Genomic DNA, 16,980 nt, shown 5'->3' on the forward strand with positions numbered 1-16,980 from the left:
GAAAAAAAAAATGTGATAGTTATTTTTATTTCAAAAGTTGATTTCAGAATTGAGAAGAATAATATCGTCACAAACTAACCAATATTTAAATTATTTTTTTCTATAAAATAGGTTGGTGGATGGGACATTGGGCCACCTGATGCTAAGGTCAACAAAGACAGAACCAAAATATAATCTCCCTCGTGCCTGTAGTTACGCTGACTCACTCACCCTTTAAATACAACACAACAATACCAAGTACTACTGTTTTGCGGTAAAACATGTATATAAGCTAAACGTCTCGTCGACAGACGTGATGAGCTCACGTACTCCACGTAACGCCTTCTCAATTCCAAATTTTGAAAGAAATTCCGAACAGTAAAACGCTTGTGAAAACGCTTTTCTTAAATGTATTTTAGTACCCGGCCCAACAACTATGCTGTCAATATCAGTAGGGTAGTCAATTTCAGCCTGTAAAAATATTCGTACATAGGAGTTAATTTCCTTCGTTTGCAGGAAAATACAGAGTGGTCAGGGCCCGTGTGACTGGTGGCATTGAGCGACAGCGACTGGTACTGGCCCGGGCCGGCGGGCAGGCGCGTGGTCACCGCCGTCGACGAGCGCCCGCCCGCCTTCGTCTGACGCAGCCCCGCTTTATGTCAGAATCTTAGGTAGAGTTATTTGCTTCGAGATTGTTGCTTCACGAATTTAGAAGTTGCCTCTTAGGTCTCTTCTTTTGACTGTTTATTCAATGTCATGGAAACTTGCAATCCATTGTATGATATTAATGATAAAATAATTTTAAATGAATTCCCAAAGACAACATAAGAATTCGATCTAGTCATCAGTGCTTTATATAAAATATAATTAGAATGTTTCTAATTTATTAATCATAAGTAAATGTCCACATTTAGTAACGCAAAAGTAACATTCAAGTAATTTTTTTGTTGTTTTAATCGTTAAACGCTTTGTTGTAAAATAAATCATGATTAACCCACTAAAATTTACCACATAAAATAAATTATTTAAACTTAATTATTAAGTCTCCTGTTAACTTTATCAAAAAAATACATAAACTTCTATCTTGTTGTTCAAATAATCAAGAGTTATAAATAGAGTTAAAACTAAATCACCAGTTTATTTCATAAATACATAAAGTAATTTTAAAATGGAATAACTTATTTATAGATCTGAGAGAGTACCACCATATCAAACGGACTTGTATAACTTCAAATTTTCTTTATAACAAAGGCGAGTTTTAAAATAAAGAGATATTCAAAATGTTTTTATTGTAATGTTAAGTATTAATTATATAAGGCAAAAGCGAATAATTTTAAATTACGAGGCTTTTCTACTTAGATATACTTATTACTGTTTAACATTTAGGTATACAATCAATTGCAATTTAAATATTGTTCATTAGGTTTAAGGTAGCCGTCTCCCACAATAGCATGAATAATGAGTCTATACAAATAGCGTCCCAATTTAAATACCAAAAGTTCATTTTTTTTCTTCTATATACATATAAATATGTCAGGAAGTCTTATCACATTGGAGTTGTATAATATTTTGTAAATTGGCAGCTAAGTAAGTATTCAGACTGTATTTCATTAAATATATATTACATTGCAATTGAGTCCGTCAGACTTTGCATTAATGAAGAGATTAAATAAGTTATGTAAAAATGTTGAACATGTGTTCATCATAGAACAGACAATAAAATGTAAAAAAAAATGTTATGTTTTAAATTTTTAAAATTAAATACTTTAATTAATTAATAAATTGACATGATATCTTTACCCAATAAATTAAAAAATGATGATTCTTAATCATATAGACATTATATAAGAACTGTTTAATATTATTTAAGTTTTACTAGAATTAATTCAAAACATTTGTAAATATACATATTTAATATATATCACAAAGCATGAATTCTAAATTGTTGTACATAATACATAGAATTAAATGTTTTTATTTATTTGTCTGTGATATAGATATTTTTTAAATACTTTTTCAAATGTGATATAAATCACATTGTCTAATTTATTTTGCCTCTTTATTTATGAATATATTAACATGTTATATTTTTTTAATCATTGTACTTACTGGTTATTTAGTATTTGAATTTGTACATCTTATTGTAAACTTAAATTTTAGACCATTAAATTTCCAGTGTAGTTCAAATTATAAAGTCAATCAATAAAATAAAAAATAGATTTTAAAATTGAATATTTATCAGTGTTAAACTCCTATTTTCTTAATTAAAATTATTTATGATATTATATTATACATAAACAATATATGCATATAAAATGTTGTTAGCCATACTCAAATAGTGATAACTGAAAATATTTAACTAGTTAGCTTATATTTGTTTGTTATTAAGTTAATTGTTTATTTCTTCTTTATTCCTAAAATTAATTGAATGTCAATGCAAAAAATAAAAAATACATAAAAATAATTAGTAAAGTATAGATTTAACAAGTATATTAATAATTTTGAGATCCAAGTGTTTTATTGTTATAAATGTTTAGAGAATCTTAGCATTTTGGCTAAGTCAAGCTCATAAATATTAAATATATATGTGTTGGTAGTTAAGCCTCAATGTGATATCAAGTAATGATGAATAGTTTTTAAGTAGGTGTTTAATGGTAAAAATGCTATGTTAAGTTCTTAAAAACAAGTACATACATACAACTAAATATTTTCTAAATACATTAAGATTGTACATTGGCACAATTTAATATCTTAAAATACTATGTTATCCATTACAATATTTTAAAGGAAAAAGCTCCAGATTATTAAATATTTTTAATCATGTATTATGTTAGATGATAAACATTAAACAATTATTAAAATCAAATTCTAATTGAGTGTAACTTATGTCATTTAATTAAATATGTGATGGATAATACATTCAAAATTTAGTTTTAATATTTATTGTTAAAAGTGCCAATTACAAAATATTATGTACCAATGATAGCCATAAATTAAGTTAGAATAAGAAGTGCTAAGAGTTTTTTTTGTAGACAATCTTTATTCCAATTCTCTATGTAATATTATCACTGCAGATAAAAAATACACTCACAAAATAAAAAAAAATATGGATTTATTTTAGAAATTGATGAAACACAATGCACCTTAGCCTTTTCTATGAGGGCAGAATTTAAAAAAATGTTACAATATTTTGGTATCAAATTTGAAAAAAATTGCATGTATGTACTATGTAAGACAAAAACTAGTTTCAATTATCTAAATGTCTGTGTATACTCAAAGATTTGTTGTGCTACAATTTTGATTGAATTTTATTTCATAATTCTTGTTGAATATATACTCAAATAACTAAGTAATGTTATTGGTAACTTATGTAGCAGTAAAAATGTCTGTATGAATTTAGTTTTTAGAAAAAAAATATTCTGTAAGTTGTGTTTTTACATTAAAAGACTAACTGTTTACACACATAGTTTTTTTCATATCCATGACATTAATTAATTATAATTTTGTTTTTACATGAGATATGAAATTAATATTTCAATGAAAGCACATTTAATCAATGTAACATTATGTTATAAAATAATCCAAAATAGTCTTACAAAATACACTACATACAGAATATAATAATAATGTCCTCTAGACTGATTCTGGCCACGGCGGCCAAACTCAAGAGAGATTAGCCAACTGCCCAGGAGATATTTTAGTACACATGTGTGTGTGCAAACACAGGTGCACTCTCTATTCCCTAACTCTCATAATCCATTAGGACGGCAATCCAACATGACCCAAAAGAGTTCAGGTGCAGGACGAACAGCTTTACATGCTTTCATTTTAATTTCATTGCAACAGGCATTGGCAATCATTTTATCTTTATGATGACCATTCACAACCTATTTGTCAAATTCATAATGATATGCCATCTAATTGAAATCTAGGATATATATTAAGGATATAAGAGTTAAGTGAAGTAATAAAATATAAGTCATATTTTATTATCTGCCAAACTTTAACAACTGAACTAGTATTTACAAATTATTTTGTGCACAACAGCAAATTGTCAGTATGCAGAAATTTTTGGAGCTGTATGGTGAAGAAAAAATTATGCCTTCTCCTCAAAAAGTAGAGTAAACCTTAGTACAGCAGTGGGACATTTACAGGCTGCTGTTTTTTCCCACATCACATAAACTAATCCATGGAGTAAGGACTGAATTAGCTTTGAATCCTTCATCTTAACTAGAGCGAGATGCATGAAATGCTGCTTTCTTATTTATTAGTATCAAGACTTACTACTATAATTAAATAATGCTATTCATCTAACATATCAAGTTGTTCATTTTTATTTATAAAAGGCACACTAGCACAAAGGAATTGAACTTCACTTTGAATAGATTTTACACTGTCACTACTTTCTAAATTTTTCTGTAACAAATCTAATACTTCCATATCCTTTTTAGCTATTTCGCAAACCTTTTCCACTGATGACAGCTCCTCTTCTTCAGCAGTTAATAATGCTTCCATTAGAGCGCCTCTTTCGACTCTTTTTCTTAAAGAAACAACTTCTTCACGTAGCTTTTCATAATCTTCATCAGATATCTCCTCTAATTGTACTTCATCTTCAGGCAACAACACATTATGAGGTATTTTAACAATCTTATCAATTTCCTCATCAATTATACCAAGAGATGGTCCAGCCCTCTCACAGTACAAACGAATAAGTTTATCACATGAATGAGTTAATGTAATTTTGTCTTTGTCGTTCAAATCCAATGACTCTTGAAGATATGATTCCATATCTTTAACGCCAGTTTGAATTTTTTGTTCAACCATTTGGCGAATAGAAATTTTGAGCCTTTGGGCTCCGAAGCCAAAATGTTGCGTCTCGTATTCCTCATCGATACCACCAGTCCAAGGCGTCGTTTTTATCATTTTAAATATACAATTATTAAATAAAAACTTTTTTGATGAAAGTCCGCCGTCCAGTAAAAATTAAAATTTCAAACAAACACTTTAAACTGTCAAGTGTCAGTTGTAGTCATAGATAATACATTATATACTACGTTGTAGTTATTAGCGACAGCGTCAGCCGTAGACAGAAAAAAAATACACCAAGGGGCCGTGAAACCGCGATTGAGACAGAGATAGTTCGTCAATGTTGCGTATAATGTTGCCATAGTAACCGCATTCCCTAGATAGATATAAGGGAGATAAATAATTTTCAGGATTTAATTAAAACAAAATGAGGTTATTAAATTTTATTTTTTAATATTGATTATAATTATTTTTAATTTAAATATTTTTTTGTTTTCCAACTACACCCAAAAACCGTTCCATTGTTTGTTTTGGTTTCCTTTATCAATAGTACTTCAACATCTTTATATGGTACTGGATTAGCATTCTCCTCAGATGTTGAAATCTAAAATACTCAATTAAATTATTAATAAAGAATGGTTGCCACATTTATTTCTATGATAACCTGTTGACTCAGAATCTAATAATATTAAATTCATGAAGAATGTTAAATAATGTTGTCGTTAGGAAATTATAAATAGGAGAAAGAATAAAATAAAATAACATATTTACATATAACAAAGCCCTTTAGGTTATTATTAGACTCCGTATTTATTTGTTTACATTGTCGACGAGTCGATATTTTTTTATCAAAAATCGGGACTTTTTTAGCTGACGCTGGGAGCACTTATATGATAAATAATTATAGGGTAAAGTAAAGGTTATGAATGATAAAAACTGGAAAATCCTATTATTTTTAGGATTTTAATGCAATATATATAATCACTGAGAAACTATATTTAGAGACAAAATAATCGTACTTACGTAAAACACACGCCGGCAATTTTCTTTTTGCTATCGCTTTAACATGAAATAATACGACAATGCGCCATTGTATAACCTTCGATATGATATAAGGATTGTTCCTCGGCCTTTTCACTGGATTAAAATCGTTTTCTAACATAAAAATAAGCGAAAATTCAACAAATAACACAATGCGTTAAAAAAATTGGTGCGTACCAACTGTCAAGTTTGTTTCGCTACTCAAGTAGCGAAACCAACACCAAAACTGGTTACGCGATAAGGGACAAAAGATTTGATAATTCTATCTCTGTCTAGACGACTTGTATCGTAATTTTCGTTCTCTTTCTTGTTTAAGTGAGAAGGAAATCCTCATTGCGTCTATTAGTGTCTCTGTCTACGGCGTCAGCCAACTTGAGCCGACCGTTTTTTTTTTGGTTTGTAACCAATGTCAAATGTCAAAGAAATACCAAATTAGCATTGGTTATGATGAGCAATTAGTGCTGACTAGCAAAAATTAAATTACATTAATTAAAATCGAGTAGTAAATTATTTATAATATACACATTTATTGTCTAACAATCAAATGCTTTTAAAAGCAATAACTTATTTTATAACATGGATTCTAAAGAAAAAAAGCCAGTGTAATTACAGGCGCAAGGGACATAACATCTTAGTCTCCAAGGTTGGTGGCGTATTGGCAATGTAAGCGATGATTAACATTTCTTACAATGCCAATGTCTATGGGGGTTTGGTTACCACTTACCATCAAGTGGCCCATTTGCTCGTCCGTATAGGTAGATACTATAAAAAAAAATACGTACCAACAAAACAAAAAGCAAATATTAACATCATTTTATAAATTGTAAGGGAGTCGCATAATAACTAAAACACATATACGGTACGATCTAAGGAGATATTAGTCCCAAGTAGCTGCTCTGATAATATTTATAGTTTTTACTGATATAATCATGAGTGTCAGATGCAACTTAGAATATTTACATATAATATAAGCATATTGCGTATTGCCCAGATAGAATTACAAAAATTGTAAATTATCGTTACTGTTTATTAATTACAAAATCGAGTCGTTTTAAAATTATTATAACTAAATATACACAATCTTAATTAAAAGAGGCCAAAACATAAATGTACCAAATAATGATAACCTGTTGATTCAGTTGGAGTTCGCAAGCATCGGCAATAAGTGTATTTGCTATTTTTTATGATAACTTTCACAACAGTGTAATTATATAATATAAATATGTTGGTGTATGTAATGATAAAAAGTTAGTTTCTTTCTGTACATCTTACAACTATTTTTTTCTTTATAACCTAGTTACAATAATTACTATTAAGGTAAATATGATGCAATTTTGAGGGGACCGTATTTTATATTTATAAAATAATTCTAGTTCTTCTTTCTTAATTTAATTATAGTGATCCATTTATTATCCTCAGAACAGTCTACCCAATAATAGAAAATTGTATTTAAAATAGATCATAATATAAAGTAACATTAAAATATAGAGTATTATGTTCAAGTATAAAGCGAATCATAAAATATAATTTTTAAGACTTTATTTTTACAACGAATTCCGTTTTGTTATAAGTACCAGTTTTTGTTTCTCTTTAAAAAATATTAGATTTTTTATTATATGTGTATTGTATTTTTTATAATATATGTGCACAATGAACATGCATTTTATTTTATGGATAAACCAATTATTCATATTGATTCGATAAAAAAACAAAAACTTATTAAGTAAAATAGACTTTACAGTAGGCAGTCAGTAAATGATATAAACTTTGATTATTATTTATTGAAGAATCAAAAGACAAAAACTACTAAGTAAGTAGTTTTAGAGTACTAATGTGTTACTCTAAAACTGCTTACTAGTAAACATAGTTACGAGTTACGTACATATATTTTTAATTAAAAGTAGTTACGTAGCTCTTACAAGTCAATAATTGATTATAATATATAACAAATAACATTGTATTTGAGAGGTGTATGATTATAACCATTACATTTGCCTATTTGTAAAATTTATTTAGTAATTTGCTTCGTTAATGGCTTTTAAATTCAGGGTTAATATTCATATTTTTATAGTATCATAACACCTAAACATAATATGTTTATTATTTCTCGATAATATTATTTCAATACTTATTAGTTGCTTGTTGATTAGGGACAGATTACATCATCTACATAGGTCACAAAGAATTATTTTCGTTCATTAGGTATATAAACGTTCATATAGGTATAGAATTTTGCAGAAACATCAAATAATTTTTCTGTTTTTGTATAAAAATGATCTTATAAAAAGCTAAACCAGGATTATCTCTTAATAAAATAACTAATGCAAACAAATTTAAAACTTAGTAAATAGATTTGAATAAAGTTGTAATTGTAATTTTTATGACAAAACTCTATCTTTATTTACGGTAATGCGCAGCATAGCGCGGGAATGAGACACGACGACGAACGTCATTTTCGTTCGAAACCGTTTCGCAGGCCGCAATTCACTTCAGAATTCAGATCGTTCGTTTAGTAATAAAGTGGAGTTCGTACAGCGTTGACGCTTTCGTTTACATCAACAATAACATAACCTCATTGTTGTTGTGTCGTTATCGTGAAAACTTTCACTTGCAAGCCTTCGATATAATTGATATTGTTATATTGTATAAAGTGAGCTTTGAAAAAGACTGTTTTCATTCAACTTAAAACATACCTTTTTTTCCCGGAACGGGATCTTGGTTTGCGACCGCGTGTGTGTGAATAGTGTTTACAAAGTTAGCATTGTTTGATTTTATGCCTAAGTTTGTGTGAGTTTCGACCGTGAACTTGTTGCTGTGATTAACTGTGAGGTATGTTTTTTTTATCTCGTAATAAATAATACATAGAGAACTAATCACTTTGCTGATAATAGTAGTCATTCAAAGATAAAGCCTACTGTATTATTTACTATAAAATAAGATTTAAGTACTACAAACATTCTGTATTTACGATTAATTGTAATATATTCTCATTGTTTACGTAAAATATTATGTTGTTTAAAAAATTCCAAATCTGTAAGGATAACTTTACACCATGAAATTAAATGAATTATTATAAGTTATTATTTACTAAATTATTTATATTTCTTTCAATTTATCATTAAAGATAAACAATGGTTTGTACGTTTATATAAATTTATGATTCAAATATCTCAAATCATAAAATATAATAGGTATACGATACAATTATAACAGATATGTACTGATTTTTAATGTTTCGCAATAATATAACGGTATTTTAGATAAAACGTATATTATCCGGAATGTACAAAGACAAACATTTTAAATAAGCTGTAATAGATTGATAATTTTGTTTTATTAGCAAATAGTAATCTTGCTTTTTACAAATTTTTTTTTAATTAAATTCAAAAAAGTATACAATTGTTCGGATTTTTAATTTTCTTTAGGATTTTTTTTATATTTATAAAAACAATTATTATAAGTACAACAAATGAAACGGGAACTATTTCATTCTTTATATGATTCACATTTAGACCTATTTATTGTAAGGTATATAAGCAGATTTTCAATGCTGGTCTATTTTAATACGTTAAAGTTTCTTACGAACTTAACGCCTGGCCTAGCAATGGTCATCCACCAGTAGTACCATCTTCAGGTAAATGTAAAGTTGTTGTAATACTTATTACTTTTCTTAATTAGCTTTTCAAGTAAGTTATATCTAAATAAAAAAGATTATTTTATGTTATCGTGTCTAATATAAATTCAAATGCTTTCAGTAATTTCCAAAGAAAATTGAACTGTCTAATATTTGCTTATTATTAATTTTATAGAACAAATAAACGATGTTTCTGTACACGTGTACTTGTTTAGTATTTCTAGATTTATAAACATTGTGTCAAAAGTCTTTATTTACGGAAATTACATCAGCTGTGGTTGCGACCTATTTTCGTAGTTCGTACGGTACCATATTTTATTCATTGTGTCAACACACCGGAATTTCGCTACCCATGAATATACAAAAAATACGATAAATCTGATGGTTTCGATAAAAAATAGTCGAACTATATTATAGATTAATAATACGATTTGAAAGTAAAATTATAAATTTGTAAAATTGTTTTAACTATAAAATATTATTATTATATACAGCTTTTTAAATTGTTTTAACGGCTACCTTAATCCTAAGTCCTAATTTAAGTCATCCTATTGGGCATAATATGAAAATAACCTAAATAACTTTATCCGATCGGATAGGATTTCTTAATCCCGTAAGTTTTTTAGGCTCCAATAGACATAAAATTCGTCTATCGATATTTTGCGGTTTAATAATGTTAGAGCGAGCGAGCATTTGATTGTTTTATAAAACTACCGTAAAAATTAAGATAAGATAAATTAAAATTTACTGGAATTAAAACCATGTCTGATAACATTAAACGTGAAAAATTAATATTGAGATTGTATAATAGCCGAGATGGCCCAGTGGTAAGAGCGCGTGAATCTTAACCGGTGATCCTGGGTTCAAACCCGCGCAAGCACCACTGAATTTTCATTTGCTTAATTTGTGATTATAATTTCTAATCTCATCTAATCTCGTGCTTGACAGTGAAGGAGAACATCGTGAGTAAACCTGCATGTGTCTAATTACACTGAAATTCTGCCACATATGTATTCCACCAACCCGCATTGGAGCAGCGTGGTGGAATAAGCTCAAAACCTTCTCTTCAAAAAGGGAGAGGAGGCCTTAGCCCAGCAGTGGGCCATTCACAGGCATTCACTGTACTGTATATTTTTGTGGGAACATTACAATGTGAATGTGGGAACATTACTACTTGTTCGATCGGGTAATAAAGCTAAATATTGTACAACTATCGGTGTGCTAAATTTTACGATAATCGGTTGAAACATTGGAGAGTATAAGCAGAGCAAATACTCACTTTCATTTTTTTTGGAATATCTTTGTTGCATCCAGTAGAGTACACACTGTTTACATATAAATATATAATGTTTTTCCTCATCGATATCGGCCACTGCGGCTATTTAAGCCAATCGCGCTGGTATTTATAGTGCAAAAAGCACATGTGTGCATAAAGTACACTATTCCTTCACTTTCTTTTTTAGAGAGGTAAAACGCAGACTCGTTACGTGCTTTCCAAGGCACTGGAATTTCATCTCTGAAAACTTCCAGACTCCGGGATGGCAATGAAAATTTATGGGCGGAACACCCATGATGAACCCAAAATCTCGATATCTGCGATCATATACTCTACTACATACACTATGCTATACACCGCATTTTGGTGGTTATTATCTCTTTTGGGTATCTTTAATGGACTTGTATATAAAATTTCAAGTTTCTAAGTCAACGCGTTCAAGAGTTATGTGCATAGTAGCCATGCTCAATAGACAGACCGCGCTTCCTTTACGTCGGAAAGTGTAAAAAACTGTATTTAAAATTTCTGCGCCGCATTTTTGTGGATATATATTTAATGGATTTGTATATAAAATTTCAAGTTTCTAAGTCAACGCGTTCAAGAGTTATATAAGCAACAAAGTACAGTACAGTCGCGTAGAAAAGTTTAGGCTCAGGAATGTCATCTGTCGGCTAGTTTCAGCGACGTTGCTCATAGTATTTTTATTATATATTATGCTATTAATTACTTTTCAGACATAGAAAGATAATTTAAAATTTATATATAAGATCTAACATTACATGATGTAACCAGGCTAGTGTAGAAAGGTATTAGCTTGAACTAGAATATTATATGTAAAAAGGTCTCTTGTTTCATAACGCTTGAAAATTTGGCAGCATGTCTCTTGTCATAATCCGAATGTTTGTTATATTATGTTTATGTTCTCGCCTAAAGGCCTATTTATTTAGCAAACATGTAAGCTCTTGGCAATGGTCTAGTGACGCAATATGCAAAACCGATTGTCCTACATATTAGTTATTATTATTAACATATTTATTATACAGTAGACAATTACAGTAAATGAAAGAAAGACGATCATATAGTAAAGTATTTATTACATATAGTACTATATTACTATTTATCTATAAATATATAAATAAATAGATAAATAGTAACATAGTATTTTAGTCTGTGTTCGATTTGTTCTGCCCACTTTATCAGTTTACCATTTGATTTGGAAAATATGTTAATTTAATTTTTACCAAGTTAATATTTTTAATTTAAAATATTAAGGTTTTAGGGCCTCACACAATCATACCTTGCTAAATACCAGCCACTTATAATTTATTCTTGCTCTAAACACCAATAAAAAAATTTTGCTGTAGCAATATCAACCATTTAATTTCAGATGGCTCATTCGCGCCTATTTGTACATCTTAGGTAGGTATGAATGCCGCCGGCGCTTGGAGCTCTCTGTACCCCGAATGCGCAAATGAGTATAAAACAGAATCTAATTTTGTTAAAATTTAAATTTCGATTCAGACTCATTACAATACTCATTTAAATAGAGTAGCTTTGGTTCTACTTACGTCATCAAAAATATTGTGTACTAGCTTTTCTAAGGCACGATGACGTCGTAATAGCTTTTGTTTATAAGTAGAGATATCATTTAGTTTTCTTATTCATTATCGTTGTTTTTATACGATAGCGTTATCATCGCAATCAGGTTATTTCACTGATTAGCGCTACTAATACGCAATATTACGTTCACGGACGAAGTATTAGATAACTTTGTACTTGAAATTACATCACTGTCAAAGTCCGTAATATGACACGGTTTATTTTTCAACGGATTAATTTTTTCAAATATACAGTATAGATTTTAAATAAATTAATTGAATATTTTCAAATTATTTTCTTTATTGTTAGTGACTGTTAAATAAGGATTAGTGTTCGTTATGAGGTTAATCTGTATCTGACCTGGTCGATTCACTATGAACAACCTCTAAATATATGTCTTGGATTAAGTGTGAAAATTATTGACTTCAGATATAGAGAATAATTAGAAATTGTAACCAATTAGAACTGTTTTACGAGAAACTGGTAATATCTGATAATATTATTTGTGAATTAATTCTTAAATTAATTACTTTGTACCATATTTATTGTGCGAATTTTCGATCTATAATCCTTTTTATTTTACGCCAGTACAGTTTGCACGTATTAAAATGTATATATTTTTTCATATCATTACATTTACTTATACCTTTGTAGTTAATCGATACCTAAATAGTGTCAACGGTTCCGGTCATTCATTTATTATAATACAAAATACATATGCATATTTGCAAACGACATTTAATTTGTTTTACCTTTTTGACGTGAGACTACTTAGTTCGTGAGGAAAAGTATAATTTCGAGGTCGAATTTAGTGGAACATACGCAGTATTTAAAAATTTAATAAATAAAAAGATATCTCCATTAATCCATGTATTTAAATGGAATGAATATATACACTACTAGCTGATTATCTCGGCTTCGCATCGCAGATAAGAACAAAATGTATTTTGGGTAGGATTTGCGTGAAATCCTTTCTTACTGAGCATCTATGTCGGACGGAGAATGTGTAACTGACAATTTTCAAGTCAACCGAGAGGATTGCTTAGGACATCTCGTGATGAGTGGTATTTCACTTAAATAAGGTCTATTATGATGCAATTAATGTATAATTTAGTTGTTATATTTGATCCACAATTGCAAAAGTACCATGGTACATAACCAACAAGGAAGTTCACGAGCACCTTGAGTTTGGCAGCTAAATACAAAGACTGGTTAATCCATCACCCTAACGAACTCGTCAGTATGTGAGACGACTAAAACGTTATCATATCCTAGAGCTAGAAGACCGGCAGTAGCTCTGTGCAGCAGATAAGTAGACGCTTCCAATGGGAAGCCATTCCGCATGACAGCATCACTGAACAAATTTGCTCAGAGCTTTGGGGCTGATTGCAAATACACACAGAGAAAAAAAATATTTGACCCACAAATACACAACAAGCAAAGTTAAATTAAACCTGCATCTCAATTAATTTCTTCTTCAGCAACGACTAGATCCTGAAGAGCTAGTTAGCCTCCTGCCTCCGACGCCATCATACGAGTAGTATATTTACATGTATTTATGTAATTCAAGAATGTTTAGTATTGTTCGCGGGCGAGGTTTTTTGATATTTGTTTACAACAATCTCTTCTCATTTTAATATTTTTATTTTCCCCACTAATGTATTATATAAATTCGATTAAGTTTTAGTCGTGAGGGAGGTTGACGTCGTAATTTGAGTATAATCTAAAATTGAATTGTAATAAGGAGCCGTCGCTTAGATACAATAATTGTTATAAATATTTTTTTGGAATCGTCTTTTTAAATACCTTCATATCGCTAGCCCCCTAGATAGGGTTTATTTTTGTTTTGTCAAGAGAAACATTAAACAACCTATTTTGTATATATCTTATTTATATTATTTAAAGGGCAGTCGTTTTAAAATGTCGACAAATTGGAAAGAAAAAATTAACAACTACCAATCTTAAACTAGTCCTATAAACTAATATCCGTGCGCTATCATCCGCAACAAAATAATTTTATATTATTTAATATAACCATATTATTACAATAAATACGGTAATATTTTTTTTTTTTTATATGCCCCGGGATGGCAAATGACTCTACTCCACCTGATGGTAAGTGGTAGTAGAGTCCAAACGCGACGACGGCCAGTACAGTCGGGAAGAATGTTCTGTAATATTATGTCTTCCTATATATGTAAAGTAATTGATCAAACGTAATCGTTTAGATATTTTATATAGCAAGCATACTATACCAATTATTATCTTATCTGAGACATAAACAAACTGGTTTTTTTTTCTATCGTTACTAATATATATTTATTTAATTTCTTTATTTATAATAGGTAGGTGAATGGGCTATCTGATGATATGTGGTCACGACCGTCATAAACATTGGCGCCGTAAGAAATATTAAACATTCCTTACCTGTCCACCAATCCTGGGAACTAAGAAAAGCTCTGGCTCATTCACCATTCAAACCGGAACACAACAATACTAAGTAGTTATGTTCTGTTCTGTTTAGCGGTGGAATATCTGATGAGTGGGTGGTACCAACCCAGATAAAAGTCGTTACTTGTTTATGTGCAATAATAATCAATCCCCCAAAAATTAGAGTACTGAAGGGGAGCTATATACTGTAGCCATATTTCTAAATAGATCGTAAATGACTGACTTTGCCTTGCAAAGATAATAAAATGAGTTTTGTTGCTTAAGACACTTCTGCATCATTACTGTTATTACAGTCATAAACGTTGGGTAGTTATCAAACCATATCTTTTGGTATTCGTGTGACATACTTTTAATTGAGAGATAACTTGGACCAGTGGTTAAAACACGAGAATTTTAATCGACGGTTGCGGGTTCAAACTCATTCAACCTCCCACTTTTTCGTGTGCTTTATTTGTGCTTATAATTCATATATAGTGCTCATTGTTAAGGGAAAACATATTTAATCAAATTGCACGTGACGTATGAAAATCACATGAAATGCTAACGACCATTATATATATATAATGGTCATATATATATATATAATCCTCATCTATTTCCATGACGGCGACCCTGGAAATTATTTTCTAACATGAGCCCTTATGTGGCTTGCTAGACCAAATTTGGTTTTAAAAACCCTACGACACATGTTACAATGCAATTGGCCCGCAGAGTTGTATGTATATATGTAGGATGGTTTGTGTTTCTCTTTTCTTAGTTTCTTTTGTAGATGGTAGAGCGCCAAGATGACTTTTGGGAAGTGAGCTCCTCCCAACATTCTGTGTCAATGTCACGCTTTAGGTGTCTTTTAAACCCGTCCTTGTACCGCAAATACGGTCAGTATTTATATTTTCCGTGCTTCCGTTTGCCTTTAGCTAACTCTGAATTTTAATGAAATTTTATTATTATTACTTTATTATTAACGACCCGTATTACTGCTGTATTATAAGTAAACAAATGTTTTAATAGTACAAGGAGATGTTATAGTAGAGGCTTGTATGAGTACAGGTGCTCTCTCTATGCCATCACTCTTACAATCGTATTTTTTGGAATAATAAGTTGTCGTCTAGCCTATAATTTTTCCTATTTTTCGTATTATATCATATAAATTATTGCGTTCCAAAAAAAGTTGATATACTCTTACTAGCTGCCGTGCCCACTTCGTTGGGCGGTAAACATTTTTACTTGTGATCGATTGGCCGAACATTAATAAAATTATTTCGCGAATTGGTATTTTAAATTATCTCTTAAACTATGCCACCAAAACACAAACTGTAAAAAATGAATTTAATCTAAATAAAATTTCTTATTTATAAATTTATAATAAAATATCTTTATAAATTTATAATAAAATAACTTATTTTGATAATAATTCATAATTGTTGATAATATGACCAATAAACATGACCTAATGATTTAAATTATTTTTTTTTAAATATAAAACACAACTTTTTGTGACTTAAATATAAAAGTTAGACATATGCTGTCGCTTCCTTTTTTGTAGCCAGTATCAAGCTCTACAACTCTTCTCTAGAACTCAATCATATATCTCTCATCGTTAAGGCAACGTTCGTAAGAAACGTTTTCGTTCGACCGTTTTTTTTCCGACTTACTTTGCAAATCCATTACCATTACCACGAAAGTCTTAATTTTTCGGGTATATATAAAGCCTATGACACTCAAAAAAAATGTGGCATTCTATTGGTAAAAGAATTTTCAAAATCGGTTAAGTAGATCCAGATCCTACAAACCTCACAAACTTTAGTTCTTTATAATATTAGTATAGATTTACTATAAACGTCATTTTCATTAATAGAATTTTATTAGTAAAAAAATACGGTTCAATTTCGACTACTAGGCGGTCACTGTCTGTCTTTTATCTAAATAGGCAATATATATGTATGTATTTTAACACGTGGTCCTAATAAAACACGAAACATTAAGGTAGTAACTCGGCGATACAAAAAAGAACATTATGAATATGTAAAAAAAAACGATTACTCCTAATTTAGTATGTAGATGAAACTTAATACATAAACATAAAAATGTCTTGTTAAAGGAATGCTGTGTATAAACTGGATATTTTATCAAAATCTTTGAATAACAGTGTAAATAAATTATGAATGTTTTTTTTTTTAAATATGTTTAAAAAAAA

The 16,980-nt window shown here is 29.7% G+C and overlaps 3 protein-coding genes across 6 annotated transcripts in view; 2 read left to right on the forward strand and 1 right to left on the reverse strand.

The window, feature by feature from the left end:
* The window catches only part of LOC126771836 (probable G-protein coupled receptor CG31760), an 83,703-nt gene extending 82,823 nt beyond the window's left edge, over positions 1-880 (forward strand). Inside the window, exon 18 of the mRNA XM_050491967.1 lies at positions 496-880. Within this exon, the coding sequence (XP_050347924.1) occupies positions 496-525 (30 nt within the window). The 3' untranslated portion in view covers positions 526-880. The remainder of the gene's footprint in view (positions 1-495) is intronic.
* Positions 881-3,034: 2,154 nt separating this feature from the next.
* On the reverse strand, positions 3,035-4,967 carry LOC126771876 (protein MIS12 homolog). The gene has a single exon (XM_050492038.1). It carries the CDS (start codon positions 4,900-4,902, stop codon positions 4,282-4,284), a length of 621 nt encoding a protein of 206 aa, XP_050347995.1. The 5' UTR covers positions 4,903-4,967; the 3' UTR covers positions 3,035-4,281.
* Positions 4,968-8,336: 3,369 nt separating this feature from the next.
* The window catches only part of LOC126771825 (dual 3',5'-cyclic-AMP and -GMP phosphodiesterase 11), a 224,166-nt gene continuing 215,522 nt past the window's right edge, over positions 8,337-16,980 (forward strand). For 3 of the 4 annotated variants that reach the window (XM_050491941.1, XM_050491942.1, XM_050491943.1), the window contains exon 1: positions 8,338-8,655. The gene's annotated coding sequence lies outside the window, so the exon portion shown is untranslated. Of the gene's footprint in view, positions 8,656-16,980 lie in introns of all 4 variants that reach the window. The other variant, XM_050491937.1, reaches the window with a different exon arrangement.

Source organism: Nymphalis io, chromosome 11, assembly GCF_905147045.1.
Source record: "Nymphalis io chromosome 11, ilAglIoxx1.1, whole genome shotgun sequence".
NCBI lineage: Eukaryota > Metazoa > Arthropoda > Insecta > Lepidoptera > Nymphalidae > Nymphalis > Nymphalis io.

Excerpts from the sequence above, each read along its gene's own strand:
- LOC126771876 (XM_050492038.1), bottom strand. The coding sequence starts at position 4,902 with ATGATAAAAACGACGCCTTGGACTGGTGGTATCGATGAGGAATACGAG.